Source organism: Nannobrachium achirus, assembly GCF_963921795.1.
Source record: "Nannobrachium achirus genome assembly, chromosome: 20".
Classification (NCBI taxonomy): Eukaryota; Metazoa; Chordata; class Actinopteri; order Myctophiformes; family Myctophidae; genus Nannobrachium; species Nannobrachium achirus.
In genome coordinates this window covers 32,197,212-32,223,570 of record NC_137827.1, presented here as the reverse complement: position 1 = coordinate 32,223,570, position 26,359 = coordinate 32,197,212, and the positions used below count along the sequence as shown (strand labels likewise).

General features: G+C 42.3%; 2 protein-coding genes across 2 annotated transcripts in view; both read right to left on the bottom strand.

Moving 5' to 3' along the window:
* Window positions 1–2,567, bottom strand: part of LOC308306087 (endophilin-B1-like) — a gene marked incomplete at both ends in the record, with an annotated part of 16,845 nt that extends 14,278 nt beyond the window's left edge. The window contains 4 exons of the mRNA XM_080750987.1: window positions 310–443; window positions 1,259–1,387; window positions 2,267–2,408; window positions 2,511–2,567. Of these exons, the coding sequence (XP_080607113.1) occupies window positions 310–443; window positions 1,259–1,387; window positions 2,267–2,408; window positions 2,511–2,567 (462 nt within the window). The remainder of the gene's footprint in view (window positions 1–309; window positions 444–1,258; window positions 1,388–2,266; window positions 2,409–2,510) is intronic.
* Window positions 2,568–3,931: 1,364 nt separating this feature from the next.
* Window positions 3,932–26,359, bottom strand: part of atr (ATR checkpoint kinase) — a gene marked incomplete at both ends in the record, with an annotated part of 42,399 nt that continues 19,971 nt past the window's right edge. Inside the window, 21 exons of the mRNA XM_080750198.1 lie at window positions 3,932–4,105; window positions 4,778–4,883; window positions 5,157–5,308; window positions 5,889–6,042; window positions 6,898–7,054; window positions 7,343–7,493; window positions 7,832–7,975; window positions 8,435–8,635; window positions 9,690–9,824; window positions 10,150–10,379; window positions 10,812–10,909; window positions 11,330–11,472; window positions 11,819–11,998; window positions 12,545–12,704; window positions 13,936–14,121; window positions 14,557–14,734; window positions 17,506–17,597; window positions 18,075–18,166; window positions 18,853–19,017; window positions 19,569–19,735; window positions 20,534–20,705. Of these exons, the coding sequence (XP_080606324.1) occupies window positions 3,932–4,105; window positions 4,778–4,883; window positions 5,157–5,308; window positions 5,889–6,042; window positions 6,898–7,054; window positions 7,343–7,493; window positions 7,832–7,975; window positions 8,435–8,635; window positions 9,690–9,824; window positions 10,150–10,379; window positions 10,812–10,909; window positions 11,330–11,472; window positions 11,819–11,998; window positions 12,545–12,704; window positions 13,936–14,121; window positions 14,557–14,734; window positions 17,506–17,597; window positions 18,075–18,166; window positions 18,853–19,017; window positions 19,569–19,735; window positions 20,534–20,705 (3,237 nt within the window). The remainder of the gene's footprint in view (window positions 4,106–4,777; window positions 4,884–5,156; window positions 5,309–5,888; window positions 6,043–6,897; window positions 7,055–7,342; window positions 7,494–7,831; window positions 7,976–8,434; window positions 8,636–9,689; window positions 9,825–10,149; window positions 10,380–10,811; window positions 10,910–11,329; window positions 11,473–11,818; window positions 11,999–12,544; window positions 12,705–13,935; window positions 14,122–14,556; window positions 14,735–17,505; window positions 17,598–18,074; window positions 18,167–18,852; window positions 19,018–19,568; window positions 19,736–20,533; window positions 20,706–26,359) is intronic.

The window sequence follows — 26,359 nt, the reverse complement described above, 5'->3', positions numbered from 1 at the left end:
ACAGAAGGAAGCTTGTACTGCAGCCCTTTGACTATATTGGACAGACATAGTGTAGGTGTTTTGTTTTCCGGTGCTGTGTTTGTTAATTTCTATTACATTACATATAATATCACTTAATGTTTTAAGGGTAAACTTCTCCCTTGTGTGTGTGTGTGTGTGTGTGTGTGTGTGTGTGTGTGTGTGTGTGTGTGTGTGTGTGTAGTGAGAGAGTGAGAGAGAGAGAGAGAGAGAGAGAGAGAGAGAGAGAGAGAGAGAGAGAGAGAGAGAGAGAGAGAGAGAGAGAGAGAGAGAGAGAGGTTCATTTATTACCTGGATGACTGTATATTCTCCCTCAGTGAAGCTGCGGAGAGGTGTCAGGAAGTGGATAAAGGTGCTTTGGGCAAACTTCCGCTCTGCCTCACCCATCTGCTTCTGAGCTTCTCCACATCTGAGCAGTGCCGTCCCTAAACACAAATTTAAAGGCTTAAAATAAATAAATAAATGAAGATTGAGAAATCTGTCCTGATGAACAGATCTACTCTTTTAACTAAAGTAACCTTTTTTTTACCTTCGGCAAGCACCTGTTTTTTCTTGTTTTTTTCTGACAGTTTATAAATTTTATAATTAATTTAGTTCTTGCCCTGATGAAGACCTTAACCGGTGGAAACATGTTGGCTGTTTTATAGAATACAGTTTGTTATAATTTGACCTCCTTTCCTTTTTTGAGTGCTCAGATCTCTTCTTTTATATGTATATTCCCGCCCAGGGACGTGCAGAGAATATTAGAGAGGCAGGGGCTGAAATTTCTAAAAGAAATATCGAAAATAGCAGACCTCCAAGCTCACAACGCGTCGCGTTGCGATGCGTTGTGAGCTTGGAGGTCGGCTATTTTCGGTGGGTGATGCCACACTGAACTCAGCATAATCAATAGAGATGAGACGCTGCATTCAAGTTCAGGAGAGTTTGGACGAGGCAATTCTCTTGAACGCTGCCTTCGGGTATGGCATGGAAAGAGGGCATTTGCATTTTTTTCCACCATAGTAAAAAACTGCGTTCATGGTCTGGAGAGGGCACTTTTTACTGACGGATAAAAGGGCAGGGGCTCAAGCCCCCTTTGTTGTCTATGTGTGAACGTGCCTGTTCCCGCCAATCCTAGAAGCACCACACACTTTTAAGATAGTTTTTTTTAAACCTCCTGTGAGCACCCGGTTGGCCTCTGTTTTTCACAGTTTATTATTATTCACAGTATATTTTTCAGTCATCCAAATGACTAATGTACCATACGGTGTGTTGGAGCCCAGCTCCATCCCTGCCTGGGTCATGTGGTCTCCAAGCGCCTCAATGTCCCGAGGTCGAGGTGGGACGCTCCAGTCCAGATGCTGGTACACTTTGTCCTCTAACCGGGCTCCTGTGGGATCCGGGGTCAAACAGAGGTCATACACCAATCAGGGGACACGTGTTCTTTATTCATCTTTATTTATTTAAGAACCCCCTGGGAAAACAGGTCTTGATTCCTTCGATTAAACTATGACGAAATATTTTCTGTCTACTAACTTTTTTCACTGACGAAAACAAAATAAAAACTATGTTATGATGCCTATAACTAAGGCTAAATATAGCCTAGTTAGTTGGGAGCAGACACTGGCTAATCAAACTATAGGGTCAAACAAACCTGATGTACCCACTGCCTGTTCCTAAAATTATATTGTGGTCATTGTCTCTGTTATTGTCTCATGTCAAAATAAATGTAAATAATGATTCTCATACAGAGAGATTGCAAAAGCCAGGCTTACAGATAAACGAATCATGTTTGATGGAACAGACTACAGACAGACCTGGATGTCTGCATCTAGGGCAGCCTGTATCAAACACTCATTCTAGCAGACATCCACCTCCCAGTCCAGTGGGTCACCTCATTTCATCTTTAATACAGCCTGAGCCCACTAAAGTCTCATTGGTCCATTATATTGGGTTACTGTGTGTAGGCCATACAGGAAAAAAAATATTCAGTCATCATCTGACGTCACAGCATAGAATTGATTGTAAGGGGAGGATTGATTGATTGATTGATTGAAGAATGTATTAGAAGTTTGCAATAGAAAAAAAGTACAGTTTCATGACAGTACAAATCACTGGTACAAGGTCAACTAAAAGGAGATCCTAGAAAGCCGAGGCTTATTTCCACAGCAACCACACTTTAAGTATCTCATATAACATTGAAAGACAGACGGATGATGGATGATGGGAAAGAGCTTGGAAGTAGGAAGGATACATGCGATTCCCTCACCGGGTCTGGGCTCTAGCAAAACCTCAGTCTGGGAGATGATCCGGTCCGTCCAGGTCTTGGTGGATTCAACCCGGGCCAGCAGCTCTTCCAACCCGCAGTCCAACTCTGTTTTCTCCGCCTGCCCCAACGCCTCACCAGTGTACTATATGGGAGCATGATAATAACATAGAATAGCCTATATATCAATATGAACACGTGGAGATCAGTTTAAATAAATGTCAGAGTGAGAACTAGAATTGTTCACCTGGACAGCGCGGTTGATGAACTGCCCCGCGTCTACAGCCAGACTCGTCAAATCCATGTCTGTCTCCAAGGTCGCAGGTCGCGTCGCGTCGGTCAGTACGACGTTAAGGGACTGTCAAAGGAGCAGATGCCCTCCAGGCTGACTTCACCACGGCTCCGTAAAGCAATTTACCGCCCGCTTCATGTCCGTAGACTGTTGTTGCCCTTCAAGAAGCAGACGTCAGCGCCACCATCCTTCGCATCACAAGACGTGTCTTGGCCGCAGGGATCTCCGCGGTTTCATTTTTATTTTCCACCCCATTATTAAACAGTGTGCTCCTCATTCAGTGAGACAGCCATATGTGACAGCTTGTTGTTTACCTCCGGTGGATTTATTTTGCGCTCAGTCGCGGGCGGCTTACATCCGTGCGTCACGGCGCAGGAGCGCGTGAAAATGAAATCCAGTGGCGTCACTCAAGCCGCCGCATTCGAAAAATTAAGTAATTTAGACAGGCGTATTACTGTATTAAATATAATGACACCTGAGAAATAATACACCCTATTCCTCTATGGAAACAGGCGCAAAAAACACCGCGTTATTACCTGGACATTCCCGTTAAAAACTAGTCCGGTCCCAGTTTCCCACTAACCACAATCTCAACCCTCGTTTATCCCGATGCCATCATGAACATCAGCCAAACGTTGATCAAGATGAGTACAGAGATAATCAAAAACACTGAAACTCGTTGAGTGTCTGAACTCATGATGACGAATCGAAAACAAGACGATCTCTCAAAACAAATACACTCACTCACTTCCTCTCTTCCATGATTATCCTCTCCATTATCCTCTTAACGTTCTTACAGCTCTTAGTGGTGCCTGGGTGAGAATGGTGAGCTGTTTGGCCAATCCGTAGCAGCGCTGAAAGTCAGCAGGTTTATTTTTCTCTCAGAAAGCCTGGTGGGCGAGGTTAGGTTTATTAACTAACAGACAGACAGAGACACATTTGCAAAACAATCCAAAATATATATTCTTTTATTAATACAAAACAAATTTCACTGAAGTGCAACAAAAATCTTCTTTGTGGACATGGAACTGAACAGTGTGGTCAATCAGTGTGAATACAAAACAAGAAAAGCAGCATTATTGTAGTCTACTGTACAATAAATGTTAAGTTTCACTTTTTAGGTAATATGGCCTTTATTAGCTGGGTGGGGGTTTGGTCCATCAGAAATAATCAGACCCTGGTTCTGGTACTCCACACTGAAAAAAAAAAAAGTAAGGTACCTCGTCCATGGTACATTTTTCATTTAGTTTTTACATAACATTGCGTTCTTATTTTGATCATAAGACCCAATTACATGAGTCCACTTCTCCACTGCCAAAAAATATATATATTTGACAAGAATGTCCACCACAAGCTAGCATGGCGATGAACCCTGGTTACAGGTAGGGCCCCCAGCCCAGGTACATCTGACACAGGAGGTTGTCATCTGTAGATTCCTGTATGAGGTAGTGGACGTGTCCCTCTATGGACAGAGGCAGGCCAAGCACTTTGTTCCTGCTCTTTATCACACCCTGGAGACGTTGCTCAATGTCACACACGTGAGTCTTTGCCTGGAGGAGACAGGAGGGAACGCAGAGGAGAGAGATGATGAAGGTAGAGAAGCAGGAGAGAGAAAAGAAAAACAATGAAGACGTGGGATATTAAAGAGCCAGTCGGCACTAATATGTGAAAGAACAGTGGGAAAACACACTGTCTATGTGTTAGGGTTCGTACATTACAACTGAATTCATCCTGAGACTCTTGGCTGTGACAAGCTATGTTTTATAATGTAAGAATGTTTTGTAATATAAGTAAGTGATAATGCATGATGATTTTCCATGATATTACAAAATAACAAGGCAGAGGTGAAGAAATCCACCATTATGGAATCCCTCCACGTCAGACAGAATTATGGTGATTTTCCAGTGGATTACCGCAACATTGCTGATTAAAAAATATAAATTGTTGGAACAGGATAGCCAGCAATGAGGATTGCCCTCCTTTATGAAGTATTCACCGTTATGTGACTGTTATATAGGTACTGTAAACTGAACGTAATGCTCGCACAAGGGGTGTCTAAAGCACACAAGCCTATGCATTCGGAGAAGATAAGAACAAACTAGTTTGGTGGCACAAAATAAAAAGGAAAGGATTGAAAGAGGACATACAGACAACAGTGTGGGAGAGAAGAATATGGGATTGGGAAGACGGAGAGAATGGGGAGAAAGAGAGAGAGGAATCACCTTCTCATTAAGTATCTCTCCGGTCTCGTTGGCTTGGCTTTTAGACGGGCCTTTTTCCTGTTTGCTCCACTCCACCAGAGGGTCATGAAGAAAGGTCTTCAGGACACTGGTACAACATTTAATGAAGCATAATTTAGACAACAAAGGATTTGTTTTGGATCTGTATACTGTATAAATAAATGCTATTATACTAGTATGACAAACCAAACTGAGGAAAATCTTTGAACTCCAGCACAGGACCCCAATCTTCTGAATACATTTCTGTCCCACTACTGGTTTATAATTATATCCACTACAATTTAGCCGGTTTCAAAGGGATACTAAAGAAGGTTTTTAGAAGAATGAATACACACGAGAGAACTAATGTATGTGTGTGTACCTCATTAGTGGCTCTCTCTGGTCCCTCATCAGTCTTATTGTGACCTCACAGGCCTGTCTGAAGAGGCCCTCGGTGCCCATGGGGCCCATGGCATGAACCATGTTGTGAGTCAGACGGAACGGAACCACCTCTGGGACATCGAATGTCTCGCCCTGGTGGTGGAGAGAGAGAAAGAGGGAGAGATAGAGATAGAGAGAGAGGATGGAAAGGCAAAATAAACAAAATACAATCCTCAATGTTCATTTATTCATGTTTTCAACTGTACAAAATAAATTAAATGTGGGGGTAATGCAGGGGGTATGTGAGAAAAAAATGGAAATGGGAATATATATTTTAGTGTTATGGTCAATGATAAAACATTGACAGACTTTGTGTGAACCTGCTCATTTGTAAATTGTTAAACCAAATTATATCAATACCTCGATTAGTACAACAGTTATTGAGTAGAAAGCAATGTTTATTTGCCATTATGCCATTTTATTTTGAACATAATGACATTGGAACTGGACTTTTGATACATTTTATAAGCAAAATGCTGTAGTCAGGGGAAGGGGGTACTAGGCTTCAGAAATCAGTATAAGGGGGTACTGCAGCCAAATCATTTTGAGAACCACTGGTGTAGATGATATCGTCTTCACATTTGTTCATAACATTCCCTATTTAAACACTCATCCCCTCTATCACACTCACACACCCAATGGTTGCGTATTTCATCTTCTATTCCCTACAAACCTTGTTGAAGAGGCAGTTGAAGTCAACGTGGACACACTCCCCAGTGAAGGAGTCGAACAGGATGTTCTCTCCATGGCGATCGCCCAGGCCCAGGATGTAGCCCACCATGGACATCACAGCAGTGGACCGACAGTACGCAGAGCGACTGCTGTACCTGTACACACACAGGTACTTCCATAGTTGAAATCATCTACTGACAACATTCATTCCCCATTGCATTTATTCTAAGTGTGGCCGCACACTAGCCGATAATCGGGGCATTTAACGACCCTCCCGAGTATCGGGAGGGCTTTGTCTAGATCGGGGCGAATCTCAGGCATAAATGTCATAGTGTGAGGGTTCAAAGATCCAATCTTAACACTGCCGAGTAGCTCGGAGGACGGTCGGGGGCCGCCCGACTATTTAAAAAAATGTTTGATATTTATCTAGATCACTACTGATATGGAACAGCACAGAGAGAAAGAAGCCTCTCTCCCCCCAAAAAGAGTCCACAACGTTATAAATATTACAGTATATATCAGTTCCCAAACTTTTGAGGTCGAGACCCGAAAGAGAGATTAGACGTAGCCGTGCCCGGCATAGAAAAGCTAGATACCTCTTCCGCCGCTGGAGTTCATTGGGTGATTGGATCGACCCGTCAAACAGGATAGGAAGATGTGAAAAAGAGTCCTGCATCTGATTGGCCTACCGAACGTCCCCTTCTATGACGCACACGGAAGTGTGCTTCAGAATTCCAGAAGCTTGCCTTAAAAATTGCCTATCCTCCAAGACGGACACCCCAGAGCCGAAGGAGGTGTCTACCTTCTTATTTCTATGGTGCCCGGGACCCAAACTAATGAAAACAGCAGATCTTTCTAAAAACTTTTACTCGAGTCGTGACCCATAAAGATCGGTCTGTGACCCACAAATGGGTCCCGACCCACTGTTTGGGAAACAGTGGTATATACTGTATAACACACAGGCGACATGTTTTATCATTATTATCAGTCCACCTGGCTGTGGGGCGTACCAAGAAGTTGGGTCGGGGAAGGTTCGGAGGAACCACTCATGGAAGACAGGGGGGTGTCGAGCACACAGCACCTCCTTGTGGATGCGGAGCTTCTCCTCGAAGGGAGCCGTCTTGGGAAGAATCAACTTCCTCAGCTCCTTACCGGATAGGTACACACCTGGTACACACACACACACACACACGGGTAGTTAGAAATCATTTGTAACAGGAAGTGTCAAGTTGCAAAAGTTGATACCAGATGGACTCTTAAAGGGTATGGGTCTATTTGGTTACAATACGCGCATACACTCTCATGGTGTAAAGAAAAGCACTTCTTTACATTGACTTAGCTTTGAAACGCATCATTCAATCAAATCGTGTTGACTTGAATTAACACTCAGGATTCTAGTAGTGCACATAGCTGTAACACTAGATGTACTGATGCAACAGTAGCATGTGTGAGCACCTCTCTCCTTGTACAGCTTGGTGAGGATGTGTCTGAGGCCAGCGGTGTTGTTGACCCATTCAATGATTCCACACTCCTCATTCAGAGGAATCACAGCGTAGGTACGGATGTGGAGCTCCCTCCTCCGTGACTCAGCATCTTTACGCAGGCACTACACACACACACACACACACACACACACACACACACACACACACACACACACACACACACACACACACACACACACACACACAATACATATACTAAATACATTATGTATCCTATTGCAAGAACTGAAATAATCATGTGTGTTAATTTGACTCAAAAGAGCACAAATGTTACCAGGTTCAATTTGGTTGTACACTCTCTGAGTAACACATGGATAAAACAATGAAGACTTCTCACACACACACACACACACACACACACACACACACACACACACACACACACACACACACACACACACACACACACACACACACACACACACACACACACACACACCTTGTTGATAAGACAATTAAACTCCATGAGTCTGCAGTCCTTTCTCAAGTCATCTTTGGGTTTACACATCATGGTGTAGCTTCTCCCATCCGTCCCTTTCAGACCGATCTTCTTAGGTTTCTGTAAGGAGGCCAGGATCTCCACCTGACACACACACACACACACACACACACACACACACACACACACACACAGAGTTACCGTACACAAACAAAACACACACCTACTGTACCAAACACCATAAATGTTCGACTTTTACGCCAAATGTATAGTTTGTTGCACGATGGTGTTACTAAAATAAAACCAACTGCCACGCAATGTGTCTGGGACTTGACTTGAGACTTAAAGGAGTAGTTCACCCTCAAAATTCCTTTTTCCCATTGATTACTCATGCCATGGAGACTTGAGTTCAATAATATCTTTTGTTTTTTGTCGCATTACTAAGACAATAATTTTATTACAATAAATTTACCCCCATTGATTCCAGATGGGGACCCAAGTGTATTTGGGTCCCCATCCGGAATCAATGGCGGTAAATTTACTATAATACATGTTTTTGTCTTAGGAATGCAATTTTTTTTTTTTTTTTTTTCAGGCCCATACCGAATCTTCAAAGCCAGCAAGGTAGGCCCAGTGCCCAGGGAAGGCGTCATGCTGAGTGTTGGCTCCCCCAGTAGAGGGCAGTGTAGGAATGAGGACAGACTGCAGTGGGATTAGTATCTGGCTGAAGTTGGGCTCCTCCACCATGCGCTTCAGCTGCTTGAAGTGAACGCTCATACTGAGAGTGGTGCTGTTCCCATCCACCTGGGGGAGATGAACGCACACATGCTTTTATTGTAAGTAGAAACACAAAATTCATGCTTTTATAGTAGACACAAAGAAATACAAAAGCCTGCAGGCAGTAGACACAAGCATGTTTGTATGGTAGACAAGTGGTGTAAAGTATGAGTTACAGTAAATTCATATTTACTGTGTAGGCTATTCCCCTAGAGGTGTTCAAAAAACTCTTAGTAATAAAATAATCTTAGTGAACTGGACCTGCGTTGGCTCTGTACTTTTTTCCATCTATACTGTACTGTAAGGTATTGAGTGACATTGGCTCACTCATTATTGTCATTCCAAATGTATGATCCTGATGTTCCACATCCTGTACAGCCAAACAGTTGAATAATTCACAGACTGAAGCTTTAACATTTGCTTTGATGAAATATCCGAGACAATGGGATTTATGGATGATGTTTCTGAATAAGTACAGAAGCACGGATTCAAATTTTCAAATGTATTCTAGTTCAAATATTCTTTCATCTCAACTCATTGATTGCCAGGATTCAGAGCGTTTTTCAACAAGCTTTGAAAAATTCTGCGTCGCTCCGATCCGCCCACGGGAGCCCTCAAAATACGCCCACGGGTGTGCTAGAATCGGAAAGCACACCAGGCCCATACGCGACAATCCATTTGAAAGATGGAGGCTCTCGCGTCAACCTTGCATCCAACACATCGCCCCATACACACACGCTATGTGGTGTTTTTCCATTGTCTCCTAAAGACTAGGAAAGCCTTTTTTCCCCAGTTACGTCATCAAAGTGGCAGGTGACGTCCAGGGAACTAGGAAATAAGTGGTGACCCATGGGCTAGCGAACAGCGCCATCGAGCGTAAAAAAACTACTAACTCGTGGGTGGTGGTCTACTGAAGGGCCACAGGGTGCAGAGGAGCAGCTTTGAATTACAAGCAAAGAGAAAAACATGCTGGCCTCTATGGAATCCAAATGGCTGAAAGTCGTGGTGACTGAAAACGTTAATTGGTGTGTGTGTGTGTGTGTGTGTGTGTGTGTGTGTGTGTGTGCGTGCGCGTGCGTACCGGCTTGTTGCAGAGTTCCAGTAGCTTGTCGGTCAGCCTGTTGGCATCGCCAATAAACTTCCTCAGAGGCTCTTTAAGACTGACGGCCTTCTTCAAAATCTCATTACAGCGGTTCTTACGCATGGGGTAGGATGACTGACACACACACACACACACACACACACACACACACACACACACACACACACACACACACACACACACACACACACACACACACACACACACACACACGCACACGCACACGCACACACACACACACACGTTCAAATGAATAAATAGATTTCAAATGAATAAATAGATTACATTGATACATGTAAGACACAGTTAACCATCGCAATAGGGGACTGCACTGAAATGCACAACGCAAATGACCGTAATTCACACAGCAACAGACCAACAGACACCCAAATACTGTCTCTGGCACAGTATTCAGAATAACACAAACCCCCCCACACACCTTGGATACAGCCGTCATCAGCCAGATGGACTGCTGGGGGTACGCCAGGAAGACCTTGGCCACGATGGCCATGAGAACCCTGAAAACCTCGTCGCTGGAGTGACACACCCTGGAGATGAGCTGGGAGAAGGCTGTGAGGAACTGGTAGGGTGCCAGCACGTCACAGTGCTCGCTCATCGCCGTGTTGATCCTACTCAGCTCATTACGCAGCTGCCTGTCTGCTCGGCCCGCTACGCCACCACAAAGAAACAGGGGACTGCCCATTAGTCCGAAGGTTCATTAGTCCGAAGGTTCATTAGTCCGAAATTAGTTAGGGTTACTGGGGTTAAGGTTAGGATTAGGGTTAGAGTTAGGCATAGTATTCTTAACAAATTCTGACTTGCTTTTAAAAGGAATTAACTCTTAAATTAAAAGGTGTAAGTAATATTTTTTAGTTAAAACCCAACATTTTATTAAAAACCTAAAGCATTATACTCTGATAGTAATCATTGCTATAGAGAGTGTTTATTTCGTTCAGTAACAGGGGCCTGTCTCCTCATCTCGCCAGCTCTTTAAACAAAAAATACATTTTCAGGTGGGTCACCAATTTCATCCAATAAGGAGACTGAACCCATTTATCAGCTTCAGTTTTATAGTGATTTGACACTAACAGTATCACTCACTTTTCTCACACTCATAGACCTTGGCTCCAAAGTCCAGCCAGAGGGAAAGCATGCGGGGCATAGCCTGGTAGATGTACTGGTTCCCAAATTGAAGAGCTCTGGAAGCAGAGGAAATCTGGTTAGTGGATCATACATAAGTAATTAATAAAAAATCACACCTAGTGTAAAGTAAGCGGTGCTATTTATTAGTTAATTTCATCAAGCGTCCCGCTAGCCAATCAAAGCGCGTCCTGTAGGCTTGGCCAATGGGACCCTGGCGTACAACAAACTTTAAGCTCCCAAAAATAGCTGAGCTAAAAGCTCACAACTCATCACGTGTTGTGAGCTTTAGATCTGCTATTTCCGCAGAATATTCAACTAGTATCGCAACATGTTTGCAGAGAATAGGGATGTGCGTGCGGTAAATATTGACCATCATGCTACCACAAAGTAATTTGCTAGATTTAAAATTAGGATGCTTTATTTCATTCACAATTGATAAACTTTGGTAAAAAAAAAAGAAAAAAGATGGCCCTCACTTTCCGAAGAATTGAACGATGTATCGGATGAGGTTTCCTTGCTTCTCTATCTTATTGTCAGTGACCATGGGCATGAGCTTGTCATAGTACTTGGCCAGATAGAAGTTTCCATCCTCCCACTCTGGTAGCAGGTTGGTCACATCCTAAAAAAGGAAAAACATTACATAATGCATAATTGATGTATTTCTCTTTGTTGATTCAAGATATTCCTTTCCATCCTTTCCACCCATGAGGGTGGATTCTGCTTTTCAATGGGATTGGAGTGGTTTCTTCATATTAGCGAGTCTCTGATAAATACGCTCCATTCTCCATAAAAATTAGAAACCCCAAAACAGGGAAAGAAACGTGTGTAAAAAAGGCATTTGCAGGAAACTTTCAGGAAAATATCAGTAAATGTCGAAGACATTTACGGCACATCTGCATAAGGGTATCATTATTTAGTATCATTATTATGTACAGTAATACATAGGCTTTGTTCTATGTTGGTACCCTGTAGGCCTTCATGATGGCGTTGGACTCAAAGTTGGCCGTCTCCTCCATGAAGCGCCCCACCAGCAGCATGGCCTTGCCTTTGGTCTGCAGGGTGCGAGGGTCCGACAGGGGCTGGTCGTCTGGGAAACACTGGGTCACACCCTTCTGGAGGACAATCAGTGCCTGGTGCACGTCTCCCTGGAGACAGGAAGACAAGGCATACATTTTACACTTAATTCATGTCGTTTTGGTGTGTGTGGACTCATATCAGTTCACGATGATGATGATGATGATCCAACCATTCCGATGTCATGCGAAAACTATTAAAAGCTTTCTTTTTTTCTCAATGATTTACTTTCAAACAGTATATATTCAAACATGAATTGCACAAATGATTTTTCTTTAACAACTTTCAACTTCGCATCCCTATTTCGGTCATTTAGGCAAAAATAGGCAAAATGTAAAATAAAGCTTGGAAAGCCAGGTCCAAACGTTGGTTTCTATTTAGAAAAATCCTGCATTGTGGTTACGAGTGTGCTGCCTTTTACTTTACCATTATATGTATGTACGTATGTTTGTCCGTCCCGTAGCTCATTGCCCAAGCTTTGCGTGACGCTTAATGAAATGAACTCATAAAAGGCACTGCTTACTTCACACGGGGTGTGATTTTATTGAATATATGGCAACTGACTGACCATAAACCGATATGAATTCTGACCCTTGAGTGTGTGTGTAGTCGTGTACCTTGGACCAGAGCCACTTGGCCTTCTCTGTGAGCAGCTCAGCCCGGTGTGTGTTTTCTGCGTTGAGCAGAGCATTGTAGGCTGTCTGGTGGTGTCCTGCCTTCCTGGCCACACGGGCGCTTTGGAGCCAGCACTCCCCCACCTGCTCCTGACACGCTGGCCTGGGGCCACACAAAGACACAGCCTGAGTTGGATTTATTAGGGGTGTAACGATATAGTAACTGTATCGAAATATCGTTTTTAACTTAAAAAATCGAAGTATATCGAAATGAAAACTGCTAAAATCGTATCGTATCGTTTTATTTTGTATCGTATCGAATCGGCAGTGCAAAGAATCGATTGTATCGATACTACCTACTTGTCCATTATATTTAGCATTTTTAAGAAGAAAAATTTTAAAGGAGGGTTTAATTACTTTTCCTTTCCATATAGCTACTGGTCTATCGATAAATGTGTGTAATCTCTGGGTTCATGTCAAGGTGCAGGTTTGTCAATATACAATGTCCATGTATTTGGCAGATAATCACAGTGTTTACTTATTTATATCCATAATAATACATGATTCCCTTAAAAACCTGCACCTCCACACCTTTCACATCGATTTTAAATCATTGAATCGAATCGTATCGTATCGCCATGAATGAACCAATATCGTCCATGTATCGTATCGTCAACCATGTATCGTCATATGTATCGAATCGCTATTAAAATGTATCGTTACACCCCTAGGATTTATGGTGTGAACAGCTGGGAGTTGGCAGAATTAGTGTGGGTTACTGATCAATTGCTTGGCATGGATAAATATACTAACCTCTGAGTGGTAGTGAGTACTAAGTAGTGTGGCCAATGTAATAATGTGTAATTCCAGTGAATCATCCCTTTGGGGCAGTGGTATGACCATTCAAACCAAGTTTCATGGCAATCCACCCATCTGTTCAAATTTTTTATCTTGAAATAACATTTTGGAACCAAATGTTAATCATCTCTTTATCATCCTACAGATCATTCTCACCAGACAGTTAGCAGGTTATTTTGTGCAGAGGCAGGCAGACAGACAGACAGACAGACACAGACACACACACACACCAGAGACGACGCGAGGCATCCATGCCTATGTGGAAATGCCTATGTGGTATGCGCCTTGACCAGTAGGCCAGCGGGCGCCCGTAATTATTATTTCCAGTTAATGTAATGGTATTACTGGCTTGGTTGGGGACATACCAGTAATATAATACAGGCAAAGGAAATCTCACTGCTAGGTAACATCATCCTTGTTGCGCAGGTGTTAGGTGTTTGATTTATGGCCTGTCCTTGTAGTGCAACAAGCTGGATTAGAAGCGGTTGTCGTACATAACTAATGCTGTTCATTGTTCGCTATAAGTACATCCTTACCTCGATCCGAGGCTGAGCAGGGCTCGGCGCAGGGCCAGGATTGGTTCCTTGGCCCTGAAGGAATTCTGTGTCATCTCCAGTCGCTCTGACCAATGGAGAGACAGTGGGATGAGGCTGGGTGTGGAGTCATTGCCCTGCTGCAGCAGCTCAGTGAATGCATGCTCCAACTCACTCAGCATGTGAAGCCTACACACGCACGCACGCAAGCACGCACGCACACACAAAAGGACAATTACAGTACTTATTTTATTCATTTATCAATACCTAATGTACATTTATTTATTCCCAAGTAGGCCCGAAGGGCACATGTCTAGCAAACATAAAGTATGATTGATTCCAACAACAGTCAGTTAGTTGGTTAGGTCAATGTGAGCCTGGGCATACAAATTTGAGCGCTTTGTGCCAAGATGTAGGCCAGATGTAGGCCACGCTTCAGAGCCCGGACAAAGCCAGATGTTGGAGCTTAGCTCCTTCCAGGAGCACCGCTCAAAAGCAATTGCAGAATAATAATCAATCAGTAGAATTTCTTTTTTTATATATTGTTATATTTGTTATATTTATATTAGTAAAATTTTTAATTTCATTCTTAAATTTGATTCTAACACACACACACAATCCTACCTGACAATGTACTCATATCCCCTCTGGTAGGTCCCGCACTCATAGCTGGCAGCAGACAGAGGGACCACCTGCTCTTCCCTGACCAGCTTCAGCTTCTCATAGAAAGCCTCGGCAGGCTGCTGTTTAGCAGCCAGCAGCATCTGGCCCAGGCGCACTCCCCACGTACTGGACTGCTCATCTGAACGTGTCCGTACAACACATGCCACATGACAATGGGACTTACATGCTAATTTATACTTTGTTGCATGAACCTTTCAAAATGTGTTACACTGTTAAAATGTTGTAATTTTCATCTATGCATCATTTTTGAGCGGTGGTCACAACGCTCCTATACGTGGCCGTGTGTGTGGGTATGTCTCCGTGTCTGTCTGTCTGTCTGTCTGTAGCCTGTCAGTACCTTTTTTGACCACACATGTTAAGGGAGGGGCGCTGCTGTTCAGGCCAGACCAGACACACACACACACACACACACACACACACACACACACACACACACACACACACACAGGATGGATACCAGTGGCGGCCTGAGTGACATGCATTTTATTATTAATATTTTGTTTAATATTGTTTTAATATTTTTTATTATATATATATACAGGTATATATATATATTTTTTTTGCTGTTGCGCAGCCTCCACGACCACCGCTCAGTTCACACGGGTGTGATTTTTGATATACAAATAAGTGTTAACTAATTCAAATTTCAATCAGCTAGAGTGTAAATTACAGGGGCAAGGTTAGTTAATATTTTAAAATGTTTATGCATGCATCATTTTAGTATACAAATAAGTGTTTACTGATTCCGATTTCGTTCAGAGAAAGTGTAAATTACAGAGATGAAGGCTGAATAGAACCTAATGTGAGCTATGTGTGTGAACAGCTACTCAGGTACTTGAGTACAGATGACATCTCTTTTATGAACAACAGAGTACTTTTTGGAGCACATAAAGTGAGACTAAGAGAGTGGAGAAGTTATGTCAACTGTCAATTACACTGTGCTGAGTAAATGGTAGGCCTGTCACGATTTACTAAACCCACGATTCGATTCGAATCACGATTCAAGGTTGACGATTCACGATGTCACGATTTTTTCAACAAATTTATTTTCCAGAGAAATTACCCACAAAATCCACAATTCCTACAATTCCAGTATTTTTTTTTTGCTTTTAACAATACTGTTTTCTCTTATGCTCTTTTCAATACAGTAGCAAATAGCAAATGACAGATAGTGTAAACTTATCAATTCTTAAATGTCAAATCCTGTTCTTTTTTTAAACAACACTCTTACACTTTTTTCAATACTGTATAAAAGAATGCATTTTTTTGTGGTACATATCAAGCCAACTGTACTGTAAGCCAGGCACAAACTAAGGCATAATAACAACTCTTACCCTCTTTTCAAAATCAATAATTCATCAAAGTCAAGACCTAGTGTCTCATTGTGGATAGACTGTTCAAAGTCCCTGCCTTTCTAACACACCATTCCACCAGCTTATATATTGAATGTGTCAATTCTTGTTTACCATTCCACCGGCTTATATATTGACTGTGTCAATTCTTGTTTTCACTAGAAACGTTGTTTCCACATTGTAACCAGTGGCAGAGACATGCATCTGTACGTAGCATTGTTGTTGTTAGCCCTTAGCACTGATTAGTGCTATGCTCTGTAGCAGCAAAGTAATGACACAGCACTCAACTAACTGCTCTCTTTGTCAATCGAAATCGCGGAGCTCTTCTCTGCAGCCCAATGGAGGCACGCTGGCAGCTGTGAGTGGGTGAGCCTTCCTACTGTAGCTGCCGCTGCCTGTGTCTGCCTGACGTTAGACGTTGAACACGCAGACGTTGAAGACAGAATGGAGATTAAGTCGAGGGCGACCTCTGGTGGTCGAATCACGATTCGTTTTAAAAAACATACATCCAGTCGTCAGCAGGGTTAAGAACTTCACTAAATAACTCCCACGCAAAAGCTTTATTCCTTTTCATTTAGCCTCCGACAAGTTTTCCACTCCACTGTTATTCTTGGGAGCTTTTCGCATGGCCGGCCCGTAATGTTACACATACAAATGTGACCGACCAGAAATGTGTTGCCAGCCTGTGGTGGTTGCGTAGTCATTCTATAGTTTACGACGGGTAACGAAATCTGGTGTAACTTGGGGTTACTTAAGGTCATGAATGGGACCCCATGCCAGCAAAACAAATGATGCACGTGTCGTGGAGTAGGCAGCTAAATTTGTGCCTGATGAGAAATGACTTTAAAATACAGTACTAGTAGTACAAAACAAAGCATGCACGTTAAGATTATTGTGTCTTGTTTGTTTTTGTTTTTAAAGCAATAGGCCTGTAGCAGTATTAAATACATTTAAATAAATGTTGCAAAATGTTGAAAATAAACATTTGTCAAACATGCCATTTCTTTAATGGAGGCCTTTGCCATCTACCTAGGTTCTAAATGATCAGACATGTAATGGATAAATGAATAGCTTTTAAGCTGTATACTGGTTTAATTCATGCAGAGTTGCAGACTACTCTGCATGGTATTTTTTGACATTTACTTTAGGAAGAAAGGTTTCTCTCTTCAAGATATAAACCTGAGATATAACCTGTGACTCGACTTGAAAAGCGTGTGACTTTGTGACTTGACTCGACGCGACTTGACTCGACGCGACTTGACATGACAACCTTGTGACTCGACTCGACTTGACTTGACATAACCTTGTGACTCGACTTGACTTGACTTGCCCACAACAGAAAAAACTTGAGACTTGCTTGAGACTTGCGACCAAATGACTTGCTACTCGACTTGGACTCGGATCAGAGGGACTTGTACAATTGTCTGTCGATTTTCACCGTCCCCCAATAAAATCGATTTAAATCGATTTTTTCGTAAATCGTGACAGGCCTAGTAAATGGACCGAATAGATTTGAGGCTGTAAAGTGTGTAATTACCTGAACCCAAGTAATCTTCCAGCAGGTCCCATTTACTGAGTTTCCAGGCAGCCTCCACTCTGTAGGCGTTCAGGTCTGACTTCCACTGGGGCCTAAACACAGTGGTGGAAAAAGTACTCACATCTTTTACTCAAGTAAACGTATCAATACTGCAGTATAGAAATACTCTGTTAAAAGTAAAAGTCCGGAATTCCAAATGTATTTGAGTAAAAGTACAAAAGTAATGGCATCAAAATATACTTAAAGTACCAAAAGTAAAATTACATGTCTGAAAATAGCAGATCTCAATGCTCACAAGGCGTCGCGATGCGACGTGTTGTGAGCTTGTAGATCATCTATTTTCAAATAGCCTAGGTATAAAATAGGGCTAAAGTGGATCAATGTATGTTTACTCCACTAATTGTAGTGGAGTAAAAGTACAATATTTGGATCAGAGATGTACTGTTTAAATAACATCTAGTTACATTACAACAAATGGTTGAAAGTATTTTTGCATATTTGGTGAAGAACATATGAAAAATAATCTGTGTGTGTGTGTGTGTGTGTGTGTGTGTGTGTGTGTGTCTCACCTGTTGGTCAGTACTCCATTAACCTGGGTGATAACAGTGGATAGCTGTCCCAGACCAAGCATGGAACTCATCACGCCATGATAGTGACCAATCTACATATACATAGAAAGAGAAGGGAGGAAAAATATAATGACATAATATCTGATTAAAACTGCTGTCCATTATTACTCTTATTGTATTCCGAAAAACAAAAACAAAACAAAAACAAAATAAAAATATAAAAACCTATGATGATGACTAAAAATGATTAAATATATTGAAAACTTTGCCAACAAATAAAACTAGACTAAAATGTTAGGGAGGGACTAGTGGAGAATAGATCCAGTAGAAGACTATATTTTATGTTTGGTTGCACTCCAGTGTTGGGCTCTGAAAATAGCAGCTCTATTTTCAGTATTTTCAAGAAAAATAAAATTTTAGTCGATTAAAATCATAAGATATTTAGTCGACTAAAACCAGACTAAATTAAAAGTTTTCAGATGACTAAAATGTGGCTAAAACGAAATGTCATTTTATTTAACATTTGCTGTCAAAACCAACACAGTGTGCAGTGTTTCTCAAAAGTGGTTTCCAATGACTCTGTGGGTTCCTTTAGGAAGGTCTAAATTGCGTCAGTAACTGACAGTAGGCCTATACAAATGACAGTATACAAATGGTACGAAGTATACAAATGGAACCAAATGGACCCTAACAGGTCCATTTGGTTCCATTTGTATTCTGTCAGAGTTAAGGGAAGACCTTGGAATTTAGAAGTTTGAGAAACACTGCTGCAGTGCACCTGATCTGACTCCAGCTGGATGGCTCGGTCGTAGCAGGCGGTGGCGTCGCGGAGCAGGCCGATGCTCTCGTGTTCTAGGATCTGTTCTCGTAGCGACGGCTCCTCCCTCCTCAGGGCGTTAACGCCCCTCACCCCGTCAGGCTCGTGCATGGCCGCGTACAGCGTCTGTCAACAGCAGTGGTGGAACGTAGAATTACTCTGTTACAAGCAGAAGTCCTGTATTAAAGATTTAACTTGAGTAAAAGTGCAAAAGTGTTGATATCAAAAATATGCAGAATGTCCCGTTTCACAGGGTACGCAATGTTTAAATGTATTACATCTTTTGAAAATAGCAGATCTACAAGCTCACAACGCGGTGATCGGCTATTTTCAAATGGCCAAAGTTTAGAGTTAACATACAGTACATGTTAATGTATGTTTTGTAATAAAAATAAAAATCTACAAAGTAACTAGTAACCACTATGTTTCTATGTCAGTGGTGCTCAAACTTTTTCATGTCGAGGACCCTCAAAATGATATGTATTTGGCCACAGACCCCCATCTCAAAAATATTAAGTTCCAGGGACCCCCAGAAGCAAATTTGGGTTACAAATGTTTGCACACATTTTCACGACTTTTCAAAAAATAGGAGTGCTATTTTTCAATGACTAAAGTATAAAATAATTCCAGGTCTTAAAGGGTTTAAGAGGTTAATGAAGCGCTCCCTGTGGTCTGACCTGGAGGAAGGTGAGATGGTCCTGGATGTTCTCCTTGTTCTCCAGGATGTAGGCTTCAAAGTGCATCAGTGCTCTGGTGTAGGCCTTGGAGCGCAGCGAGGCCCTGGCCAGCACGTCCTGAGGAATGCCCTTCAGGAAGGCCACCACTCGCTGATACTCGCCACTCTCTGGTATTAAGTAAAAATTATAAATTATAACGTTATAAAGTAAAAAAAAAAAGATAATATGAAGCAACCAACATTGGTTCCAAAGCTAAGGAGATGAGAACAGGTGCGCTTCCTCTGATTGCTGCCACTGATTTGGGCAGTGGGTGCTTAGCTCTAGGTACAACTGAAATAAAGGATCCACTAAAGTGGAAAAAGCAGCACACCAGAATGAGAGTACAAGACGGGCTCAGATAGACATCTGAGCCCGTCTTGTACTCTCATTCTGGTGTGCTGCTTTTTCCACTTCAGTGGATCCTTTATTGGTTCCAAAGCTATTGGATAGTTTAATTATTCAGTAGTAGTGTCTAATTAGCCTTTAAATTGTCTTTGATTGATTGATTGAAGACTTTATTAGAAGTTTGCATAGGAAAAGGTACAGTTTCATGACGGTACAGTTGACTGTTACAAGGTCTACTAAAAGGAGATTCTAGAAAAGACTAAGCTTATTTCCACAGGAAACCTTTTAGTTTAGTTTTAGTTTAGTTTATTAGCACATCATATAAACTGTAACATTATATACATGGGAACAAAATACAGTGCGAGGAAAGGAAGAAGCCATCAGGCTTATTTGGAATCCTTCCCTTATTGGAAGAGTTAATAAAATTACAGATTTAAAAGTTCAATAACAATACAGTAGAAAATTTAAGTAACTCATATAAAATTGAATGACAGACGAATAGAACACAGTACTATGCAGTAGATATAGTCGATAGTAGATATAGTTTGATGTTACATGTTATTAGTGTGTGTGTGTCTCACCGCTCTGTTTGGACTTAGAGGACAGGATGTGACGACTCCACTGAGTGAGGTGAGCCAGCATGCTGAACACCGTCTGCGTGCTGAGCTGTGATAGGCTGGAGGCCGTCTCCTGGACACGCCCCCCTCCTCGCCCGTCATCCGCGGTCAGTACGGCCAGCATCTCCTCCCTCACCTGGGAGGAAGTACGGAGAAATGGTGTGAAAGGGAAGTAGTGAAGGAGGGATGGACAGATGAACCTGTCAACCTGAGTAAAATCAACCTGATCACAGACCATTAGGGGAGGGACAATATGAACATTTCATATCACGATTATTGTGACAAAGGAAATCACGATTTACGATATTATCGCGATAATCAAAATCCATTATCCTGGGGCGGAACATTTGCAATAGAGTGAAAAAAAAGACTGTATCGAGTACGTATATTATACTGTAAGTACCCTTTACCAATTATAGAGGGTTTAAGTGGTACCGGATTTGCAGCCCGGCAAATAAAAGGTGAATTGATCTCAGTGCATGATGGAGGACGATATCACGATAAATTAAATCTCCAAGATACGATTATCGTGAGTGTTTTTTATCACGATAAATGTTAATATCGCTTATCGTCCCATCCCTACAGACCAACAATGTTTTTGTGTATGCATGTAAGTTAGGAGTTAAATTAACGAGAGGAGTTCCGACAAGATGGCGACCGAGTAGGACGCGTTTGTTGAGCTCTGTGGAGGTGCATAGTTTTCACATTTTTTAAGCCCATTTTTTACTGCCTTTATAGTTCTTTTGAGACTTTAAACGCCCAAAACACTGGTGAGCGTCTGTTTTTGCAGTTGTTTCGTGTTTCATGCCGAATACGATTAACACGAGGTCGAGGAGTACCAGGTCTCCGACCGCAAACGCCGACAACATGGCCGGCGCAATGCAGGGCGACGCTGGCGCTCCGGTTACAAAGAGCATGCTGCGCGAGGTCCTCAAGGAATCACTGAAAGAGTTTATGGATGGTTTTATTCAACCCATGATGCTTGGCTTGGAGAAGAAATTACTGAAGAAGATTGATGACTTCGGAAAGGAGCTGCGTCCTGCAGTCGCCACGCTGAACACGACCGTGGCTGAACAGGGGGAGGCCATTGAGAACTTTGGTTCCTCCATGGACAGTTTGCAGATGTGTATCACTGAATTGGAGAGAAGATGTGCTAATCTGGAGGAGAAGCTCGTCATAGCAGAAGACCGGAGTCGTAGGAACAACATAAGAGTGATTGGGATCTCTCCTGGGCTAGAAAAGGCTGACCCAGTGGCCTTTATCCAGTCTTTTTTGCAGAAAACATTCCCCGACGAGTTTCCCGACTCCCCCCCGGAGGTGGATCGTGCTCATCGGACCGGCAATCCACGTTCTGATAAGCCAAGGGCTTTCCTGGCAAGGATCCATTTTTTCCGGGTAAAGGAACGCATACTCCAGCTCTCCAGGAAAGCAGGCCAACTGACATACAATGGCAAAAAGGTGTATATTTTCCCCGACTGGTCTGCTGAAACATCAAAGAGAAGGGCAGCTTTCGGGCCAGTAAAGGAATTCCTACGTTCCATCACCGCGGAAGGGGTTAAGTACGGAATAAGGCACCCGAGCAAATTCTGGATAACCGTGGATGAGGCGACTTCTACTTTCAACTCACCCAAGGAAGCTCTGGCCTTTTGCAAGGATAAGTTCAAGACTCCAGGTGCTGCGGACGAGACTCTAGCTACGCAGGATGATGAGACGACAGTTACAGAGAACTAACTTTTACCAGGGACACTTTTGCTTTCGTGATCGCGTGCTTTCAAACACATTCTGCCGATGTGATATCCTTTTGCCTTTAATGGACTGTTGGTAAGCTGGCTGGGACTTTGGAGATGACTTTTACGCAGCGTCTTTCTTTCCTCACTCTCTCCTCCTCCTCCTCCCCAAAGGGTGAGTTGTTAATGTAAGCCTACTTATTGTTTTGGACTCATCATCTGACTTGACGTTGTGTTTTCAAGTGTTTCGTTTCATAATACCTATTTTATTTGTTTTATTTTTTAACAAGATCTGTAAGCAGATGGGTGTTACTCGTTTTAATTTAGGTTACCGCAAGGAGAGAGGATTTAGGGCTGCTAAAGCTATAAGCATAATTCACTGTCTTTTTTGTTTGAATATAATGGACATTGTTCTTGTTATTATTGTATTCCTTTTCTTTGCTCTTATTGAGCGTTGTGCTGCTTACTATATAGGTCTAGAGGGTTTTATCTCTCTCTGTTAGGCTTTGTCTAACGTGTTCCGTGTCGCGGTTCGGACGGAGCCTGCTCTCTCTATCGTCTTCCCTCTATGTCTCTCTATCTATCTCGGCTTTCCCTCTCTCTCTCTCTCTCTCTCTCTCTCTCTCTCTCTCTCTCTCTGGCTCTCTCTCTCGCTGTGTGTGTGTGTGTGTGTGTGTGTGTGTGTGTGTGTGTCTTTCTCTCTCTCTCTCTCTCTCTCTCTCTCTCTCTCTCTCTTTCTGTTAGGTAATGGCGGCTATGTTGGTTGTTAGTTTATGGTTCGTTTATGCCGCCTAAAACGCTACTTTTTCGGGTAGGAGGGCGAGACTGGGCTTTGGCCTTTGTATTGAGTAATGTAGCCTACTGTTTAAGGTGAAACAGATATAAATAATATGGTCTAAATTGTGAAGGCTCCGCGGTTCCAGAGACCACTCGCTCTCCCGCCCTTTCTCTATGTCTCTCTACCTATCTCTGCTTCTCCTCTCTCTCTCTCTCTCTCTCTCTCTCTCTCTCTCTCCCTGGCTCATTGACTCGTTCTTTTTTTTCCTTTTTTTTCTAATCTCAATAGCTGGCGGATGTACGATCTCGTGGCGCGTTGGCTCTACGTGCTTGTGGATCCGCTGTCTGGGGGGGGGGGGGGGGGGGGTAGTTATTTACCTACTTTACTTGTTAAAATGTTAATTTACTTGTTAAAATGTTAATTTCTTGATGGGGGGAGAGGGGAGCTCTGTATTGGGATATTTATTTTGTAGTCGTGATTGGGTAGGTTCACTGTTTGAAGTATGGTAGTTTACTGTTTAAGACGGAAACAGACTTAACTAATATGATTGACATTTATCTAAGTTTGCACTGGCCTTTTGGGCATGTACAGGGAGCTGTATATGGCGCAGTATGCATTATGTGTGCTGTGTTGTATATGGTTTCCTGATCATACATAACTGTGTTTTATGTAAATACTTATGTATACAGACTTTTCTTTTCTTTCCTTTTTTTCCCCCTTCTAATTAGTAATTGTGGTTTGTATGCATGGATGCATGGGGGGGCTGTATGTGGCGCAGTATGCATTAACACTGTGTGTGCTTTGCTGCATATGGCCCCCCGGATGTGCTTTTAATTTCTATTTCTAACTACATATGTAAGTGCATATATTTTTATATCATATACACTGATTTCCTTTTTTATTTATTTTTATTATTAATATTATATTAGTGCCTTGTCGTGGTGACAGCCTTATTTCCACTTATCTGTCACAAGTGTTTGGTTATTTGCATTAGCGTGGCTTATAGGGCTTTATCACATTCTAAGTGGGCCTAATGCTGGACTGATTATTATTATTACAGTTGTTATAGTCCCCTCAATTTTTTTTTTCCCTTTATTTTTTTATTTTTTCTCTCCCCCTTCTTTACTAGAAATGTTAACATACCATTCTCATTTATTTAAGTGATATGAAGTGGGGAGATTGATCATAATTTGAGCTGATGGAATGTTTGAGAGCTATTCAGCCACAAGAAGGCACTTTTTTGTTGTTGTTGTTTTTACTTTGGTGATCTGTTATATATTTACATAACCACCAGAGGGCAATGTATGGTTACTTTTGGGCAGTTACTTGTTTGCACTCTCTGACAGAGTGAAATGAAGGTTGACTAATAGGTTGATGGGGTGGGGAACTGTTTTTGTGCACTCTGATGCTAATGGGGTTTTCCCCCTCAAGCTTCAATGTTATGTGTTTTTTTATGTTCGTTTGATGTTGCTTTTTCCTTTCTGTTCCTTTTGGGGTTGTTTTGTTTTTCTGTTGGGAAGGTTTGTTGTGAGGGACCAACTAGGAAATTCTAAAATGTTCTACTGTGCTTGCTGTGCGTATGGTTTGAACCACAATTAGGACAGAATATAAATTTCTAAGTTTCAATGTAAGGGGAGCGAATATACCGCATAAGCGAACCAGCATTTTGGGGGTTTTGCGATCTAAATCAATTGACTTTGCATTTATACAGGAGTCTCATCTTTTAAAAGAGCATTCCAACCGATTGGCTAATAAACATTATCGTGTTTTAGCCTTTTCAGCTGCTTCTTCCAAAACCAAGGGAGTAGCCATATTGGCTAGACGTAACCTTAGGTTGGATTCTTTGGGTGATTGGTCTGACAGTGACGGGAGGATAGCTGTTGCTAAAATCCGCTTGGAGGGTAAAATGCTAGCACTAGTCTCTGTGTATGCTCCAAATGTTTTAGACAAAGAGTTTTACAAATTACTAACTAAAACCTTATTGGAACTGACGGATTTCAAAATCATTGTTGGTGCTGACTTCAATGCAACATGGCAACATAACCTAGATAGATCCACTGGGGTAGAAAGCAGAGAACAAGCACTAGCGTCTGCAGAACTACGTGCTTGGGCAAACTCAACTGGCTTACTCGACATCTGGCGTTTAATGAACCCAACGGTTAGAGATTTTTCTTTTCTGTCGGGTAGGCATGCTTCATTCTCTAGGATCGATTACGTTTTTGCCCCTGTTAGCTTGTTTCATAAAATTGCCAAGGTAGAGTTGCTCCCAATGTCACTCTCGGATCACAAGGCGGTGCTGTGTGTTGCTTCACTGAAACAGGTTATAGATAGAGCTCCTAGATGGCGGTTTAACACCACACTGCTGCGCGATGCGGCATTTGTAGCTCAGTTTCAAACTGGTTTGCGTGAATTTATAAATATCAATACAGGCTCAGTTGAGGATCCCAGAATTCTTTGGGATGCAATTAAAGGCTTTATCAGGAGTAATACAACCCTCTATGCGTCCACTCAGAGAAAATTAAGGTCAGCCAAACTGGTGGAATTGGAATCTCGGTTTTCTACTTTGGATAATTCTCTCCAAAATAACTTTGATGTTAGTACAGCAACTCAGAGGGAGCTAGTTAAGAAAGAAATTAACTCCATTCTCAAGCGCCGCTCAGAATTTCAAATGAAACGCACAAGGCAAAACTACTATTTTAATAGTGCAAGACCCAGTCACTTACTGGCTTTACGTCTTAGATCCAATGAGCATTTTGCTGATATTGTTAGTGTCAAATCAACAACGGGAGCCATGGTTACAGAACCCAAAGAGGTCAATGCCACGTTTCGTGCTTTTTATGATGAGCTCTACACCTCCGAGGTCATTCACGATGATGCAGTATGCAATAATTTTTTATCCAACATACAGTTACCAACCCTTAGCGAGGCGGATGCGGAAGCCTTAGATAGACCGCTCCATCTGGCGGAATTACAGGAAGCTGTGCTCGCAATGCGTAGGGGCAAGTCGCCTGGTTTGGATGGGATACCCCCTGAACTTTATGCCATCTTTTGGGAAGATCTAGGTCAGCTGATGCTAGACATGTTTCGATATGCAATTGAAAGTGGCTCTTTCTCCAGGGATGTGAATGTAGCTATTATATCATTATTGTTGAAGAAGAACAAGGATCCCACAGATTGCGCAAGCTATAGACCGCTTTCACTTTTGAATTCTGATCTAAAAGTTTTTGCTAAGGTGCTTGCGCGTCGCTTGCAGGGTTTTATGACCACCTTAGTACACTGTGATCA